This window comes from Abrus precatorius, unplaced genomic scaffold (assembly GCF_003935025.1).
Source record: "Abrus precatorius isolate BTA unplaced genomic scaffold, Abrus_2018 Scaffold11, whole genome shotgun sequence".
Taxonomy (NCBI): domain Eukaryota; kingdom Viridiplantae; phylum Streptophyta; class Magnoliopsida; order Fabales; family Fabaceae; genus Abrus; species Abrus precatorius.
The window spans coordinates 26,974,075-26,980,046 of NW_020874303.1; the positions used below are offsets into that span (position 1 = coordinate 26,974,075).

At 33.8% G+C, this 5,972-nt stretch overlaps 2 protein-coding genes across 2 annotated transcripts; both read left to right on the forward strand.

Moving 5' to 3' along the window:
• The first annotated feature begins 1,535 nt into the window (after nt 1-1,535).
• On the forward strand, nt 1,536-1,949 carry LOC113856435 (50S ribosomal protein L18-like). Its single transcript, XM_027488251.1, has one exon. It carries the CDS (start codon nt 1,585-1,587, stop codon nt 1,927-1,929), a length of 345 nt encoding a protein of 114 aa, XP_027344052.1. The 5' UTR covers nt 1,536-1,584; the 3' UTR covers nt 1,930-1,949.
• A 2,788-nt stretch (nt 1,950-4,737) lies between these two features.
• On the forward strand, nt 4,738-5,454 carry LOC113856228 (kiwellin-like). The gene has a single exon (XM_027487962.1). The coding sequence runs from the start codon at nt 4,749-4,751 to the stop codon at nt 5,409-5,411; it is 663 nt and encodes a 220-aa protein (XP_027343763.1). The 5' UTR covers nt 4,738-4,748; the 3' UTR covers nt 5,412-5,454.
• The last annotated feature ends 518 nt before the right edge of the window (nt 5,455-5,972 follow it).

Here is a 5,972-nt window from a genome sequence, read left to right on the forward strand (position 1 = left end):
GCTGGTTTCTACGGTTTTGGTTTCTCTTTGTTTTGGGTATCACATTCTGTTTTAGGATTATTTGGTGTTATATGTGTGCAATATATATTATAATCAAATAAGAGGTTGGTACGCAAAATTATATCAAATAATAGGTAGGCAATGCATATATTGGCCTACAAGTAACTATGTAATAAAAAACCGGAAGATCTGTTGGGAGTGAGTTGTAACAATTCCAGAATTTGCAAAATAAATGACCAAGTAGTTTTTAAAGCAATAGAGAAAGGAAGATGAAGTTTAAATTGGAGCAGTTGTGAGTGCAAAACTATGCTGTGACCAATGTAACAGATGAACATAATTGTGCAATTTGAGAAACTGAACACAATGCAGCGGAGACTATCTAGATCAATCTGGCTCACCAAACAGATTACCTTTTGGTTCCTCAGGATCAATGAGAGAAGCCAGAGATATGTAGAGACAGGAACTAGAACATTAAGAATAAAATTAACTTATTGAAAAGAATCAACTAACAAAAAGGTTTATGGAAGACTAAAATCAAATTTAGCTATATTTACATAGACTGAATCTTAGTCATCAATAGTGGCCGCTATTGCAGCGCAGTCCCGCTATGGTGACCCTGTAGTGTCGATGTTCAGTGTTGCCACTGTCTCGCCGTGAATAGTGGCTGGAAATCGCGAAAATCGTGGCTGTAGTGGCCGCTATGCTGTCCTCCCTGAAAATTCCGAATCTGTCCTCCGTTTTTTAATCGTTGGGGGCTTTTAAGGGGGGGAATCTTGGGATTTCACCCCCCCAACCACTTTTATTTGCTGAATCTTCTCCCTCCCTCTCGCAAACCCTAGCCCCTCAACTCACCTCTCAACAGACTCAACTCTCTCCTCAGCTCTCCTCTCATTTCTCCTTTCTTGTCATCTTTATTCTCTCTGAATACTTAGTATTTTTAAATATCTAAGCATTAGAGACTTTAAATTTATTTAATTCTTGTATTTTGTTGTTACTTGTTATTGACATTTGACATGTGTTATATTCTTAAACTTTTACTTTTAATCATTAATATTGCATATATTTTTAAGTTGGGTCTTAAATTTATATTTTTCAGCATATATATATATGTGTAACTTAATTTATATGGGTATATTTATAATGCCTACAATAGCGGTTATTTCGCTATCCCGCTATAGCATTTTTGGAGTCGGCTGCTACGCACTGCTATTCGAGATTAACTACTATGGACTGAATATAATTTACTCTGTGTGTGAGTGAGTGTGAAGCCTTGCAGGGCGCATATTCCTGAGTAATTTTGCAATTTTGCTTCATATAACTAGAGGACAAATGTTGAAAAGAGAAAAGGTTTATATTCAATTGATATTTTGAATTTGCATTTACTAGATAGTCAAAACATGAAATGAACGTGTAGTTTGTAGATAACTGGTGCCTTGTTTGATGTACAATTTTGCAATACGGCAGAGTTGATAATTTTTTTAGATAATTGATAGTTTCTTGAGTTATGTGTGATGTGCCAAAAATATTAGAAAAGTGAAAATATTTAAATATATACTTTAACAAAGATTATTTTGCAAAACAGACATGGTTATCCCACCTCCAGTCAGGCCTCCCAGGGTTATAAATTTTCTCAAACCTTATGTTCTGAAGATGCATTTTACCAATAAGTATGTGAGTGCCCAGGTGATTCATACCCCAACTGCTACTGTGTCCTCTTCTGCAAGCTCACAAGAGAAAGCCTTGAGATCAAGCTTGGAAACTACACGGGACGTGGCTGCAGCTGCAAAGATTGGGAAGATACTAGCAGAACGCCTTTTGGTTAAGGACATACCTGCTGTTAGTGTTCACTTGAAGAGAGAGCAGAAGTATCATGGTAAGGTTAAAGCAGTGATTGATTCTCTCAGGGAAGCTGGCGTTAAGCTGCTTTGAGTTATGATTGTGTGTTTATTTGTACCTGAGAGAGACCATCCTTTTTGGAATGCAAAAGGATGGACGATTTTGTATTATTTCAGTAGAAAATAAGAACGCGAATTAAACTGAGGTGTTCCTTTTATTCTTTAGCTATCATCATAACAGGAAGTTATTCATTCAAGTCTTTTTCCAAAAAATTAAATGAAAAAAATATAAATATTTTTTTCTTATTTATAAGAAATAATCATCACTATTTTTTTAATTTAAAATATAATGAACAAATAGGGCCTACAACTCTTTTTTACTGCTCTTCTCCACTTCTTTCAGTAACCAAATAGAGGAAGTGACTGATTAATTTCCACTCCACTTCCTTTTCACCGACTACATTTTATTCTACTTCTTTAGAAACACGTAATCCATCATAATATATGCATGCTAAAAGAAAAAAAGTTAATTTGGGTTTTAACGTGATTGAAGGATAAGATCCAGAATAGTAGTAGGATAAGGATAACTTTGGTATGATGTGATCAGTCCAGTATAGTAAATGGATAGTTTTCCCATCACACCTTATGAAATGTGATTAAGGTTACATGGGTTTCGATGAGTGAGCTCATATAAAACTTGCCCATCACATACACAAATCCACCATAACAATTTTTTTAACAAAGTCTTGTATTATTAAATGTTACACTATCAGAATGTAATTTATGATACAGACTAAACGAGCTCTAAAACTAGCATTTTACTCAAATTTAAAATTTGAAATATCAATTATATTTTTAACGCATTAAATTCTAATGTTATTTTTATATAGTGTAATTTTAAATCACTAAATTACATGTATTTAGATAATATAAAATATTTTTAATATATAACTCATCTCATTCTTGTTCCTGTTGATTTTATATTCTTTAGAGTTATAAAATTTTATATCCTATCTAAAAGAAAATTGATTACCAATTGAGAGAATTCCTAGTGATAACCGTTGAGGAATTTGCTGAAATTGGAGGGTTGAACCCTCAAAACATCAGATCAGTAGTTCTTTAAAAATGGAAAAGCTTCTCTTGTTGATTGGAAGTGCATTATTACATTATCAGCCACCGATGAAAAACACCTTTGATTGATTGCTATATTACAAATAGAGGTGAACAAGAAAACAAGCCGAAGAGTGAATCCGGGGGAGGAGAGGACTAAGGTCGAGAAAGCCATCAAAGGACAAAAACATTAATAAAGCCCATTTTTTCGCTCACGTAACCAAGGCCATGTTAGGCAGCAATTTGCACTGTAGTTTCGTGGCGATCTTGATTTTGATAATCTAGTAATAGGGTCCATGGCCCATGGGCATCTCGCTGTCCCAAAGTAGATTTTCAGCGGTCTGGTTTTATTGAGAACAAAAGAAAATTAGTTTGTTGATGTGATAGGAAAGAAAACAGAAAATATGGACTAATGACTTGACTTTCGAGAGTTGTTGTATTGCCAAATTCTGGATTAAGTTTTGCACACACAGTAGGACAAATAAAATAATTCAGCATGAAATATATTAAAATTAACTTATTTTTTATATATCATTTTCTTACATCTAGAGTTTTTTTTTTCTATCTTTCTCACACTCTTTTATGGGTTTGAAAGAATTAAAATAATCTGTTGACATTCTAATTTGAGGTGTCAGAAGAGCCTAAAAAGAAATAAAGAAAATAAAAAATGATAAATAATATAAAAGATAATGGGTATAAAGTTAAAAGAATTATTGAAAGAATAATATTTGTTACAATATATATATATATATATATATATATCTTGCATGTTGGTTACTTGCAATGAAAATTTGAGTGACGTCAAACTAGATTGAGTTTGATTGCCATTTGCATGAGAAATTTTATTCTTACTCAATATTTTTATCACGTGCTTTATGATTAAGAGAAAAATAAGATAAAATAGTATAAACTACAATTGGTAATATAATAGAGAAAGATAAAAGAAATTATAATTGTAAAAAATGTTGTCTTTTGCATATATATCCTTTTAATTGCGTGGATCGTTATAAAAGTATTTCTGAACAGTTAAATTTTAGAAAGCAAAATGAAATAGAAAAGAAAATAGAAACAAGGACAAAAGACTTGACTTTACGAGAGGTGTTGAATTGTCAAACTAAGTATTTAGTTTGTTTAGGGAAAAAGAATTAATACATTTAAAAGTTAACTTCAGTATCAAAATATATTAAAAATAATCTTATTTCTCTTTCAATCGCAGTATTCAAATCTTCCGTGTTTTTTTTTCTTTTATTTTTACGCTCATTTCACATCTTTTTCATGTGTTTGAGAAAATCATACTTGTTAAAAAAATTATCTTTGACAGCCTATAAAATATAAAAGTTTGAAAAAAATAGTTGTCAATATTTACAAGTTCTTTACCAAACTCCTAGTTATCCGTTTGAAACAATTTCAAAAGAGATGTTTTATCATTACTACTATTATTATTGGCTAATTTTGTTCGACCAGATACGATTATGGGCCGATGATTAAAGGAAATGTGATATTTTATAGTTGTATTACAATAATTTATAAAAATTATAACTATATTGTTATTTTATTCATATATTTATTTCTGCAAATTTTATTGTAAAAGTTTAACACCACTCTCCTCTTTTGTTCAAGACTGGTCATGAGATTAATCCTTTTATAATTTTGATGAGTAAATAAAGTTTTGTAAATTTCTCTCTTCAAAATCGGAGGCTTATTTTTTATATAATTTGTCTGCCCTATACGTCTTTGGAACACTATATAAGCACATGCCAGGCCTCTACCATCACCACCAATCCACCATAGCCACAACTCTCAATGGCTCACACGCCAACTCTCGTGTTTCTATTCTCTCTTTACCTCTTCAATATCGTCACAAACTTCCCTTCACTCGCAAACGCTCTTTCCTCTTGCAACGGACCATGCAACAACCTCAACGACTGCGCCGGCCAACTCATCTGCATCAACGGCAAATGTAACGACGATCCCGACGTCGGAACCCACATATGCTCCGGAGGCGGCGGTGGAGGCGGTGGCGGCGGCGGAAACTGCCAATCCTCCGGCTCCCTGAACTGCAAGGGAAAATCATATCCTCAATACACGTGCTCTCCGCCAGTTTCGTCGTCCACCCAAGCCATTCTCACTCTCAACGATTTCAGCGAAGGTGGGGACGGAGGGGGTCCCTCTGAGTGTGACGAGCAGTACCACGACAACTCCGAGCGCGTGGTGGCACTTTCCACCGGGTGGTACAACAAAGGCTCGAGGTGTTCGAAAATGATTAGAATAACGGCGGCTAAGAACGGGAGGAGCGTGACGGCAAAGGTGGTTGACGAGTGTGACTCCGTTAACGGTTGTGACAAGGAGCACGCGGGTCAACCACCGTGTCGTAACAACATCGTGGATGGGTCACAGGCCGTGTGGGACGCGCTCGGGCTTAACTCTGATGTGGGCGAAGAGCGCGTGACTTGGTCCATGGCTTAAAATTTGAATAACGACCCTACGTACGAGGATTAATTAATAAGGACAAGCATATTTATAGCTTAATGCTAATTGCTTGCTTTTATTTTGTTTTTCTAAAGTAAAGAACGAAATAGACGAGAATGCTCTTCTCGCTTTCATATTTAACAATTAAATAAAATAATTTTATCACTTTGCTCAGTGAGAGGTCATTTTGCTGCCTTGATCAACACATTATATGTTCAGATAATTGCTAATTATACAATAAATTTGTATAAATTAAAGAGATAAGACAATAATAGAAAACAAATGGAATAATAAGATGACTAATGTGATGGAAAGAGATAAAGAAAATTTTGTTGACTATCAATGAATTAAATGGGAAGAGATCTCCATCAACGTGTATATGCACAATTTATTAATATTTTTATTAAATAAAATTTATTTTATTTTTTCATTTGGTTTAATTCAAATCTAATATGAGTTATTCACTTAGACATGGTAGATGAGTCTTTAACATTAAATTCTTTTTACATACATAAATACCTAAATTCAAAACTTTATTTAAGAAATTACCACTCAAAA

Bases quoted from the DNA above. Each gene is read 5' to 3' on its own strand.
- LOC113856228 (XM_027487962.1), top strand. From the start codon at position 4,749: ATGGCTCACACGCCAACTCTCGTGTTTCTATTCTCTCTTTACCTCTTC.
- LOC113856435 (XM_027488251.1), top strand. From the start codon at position 1,585: ATGGTTATCCCACCTCCAGTCAGGCCTCCCAGGGTTATAAATTTTCTC.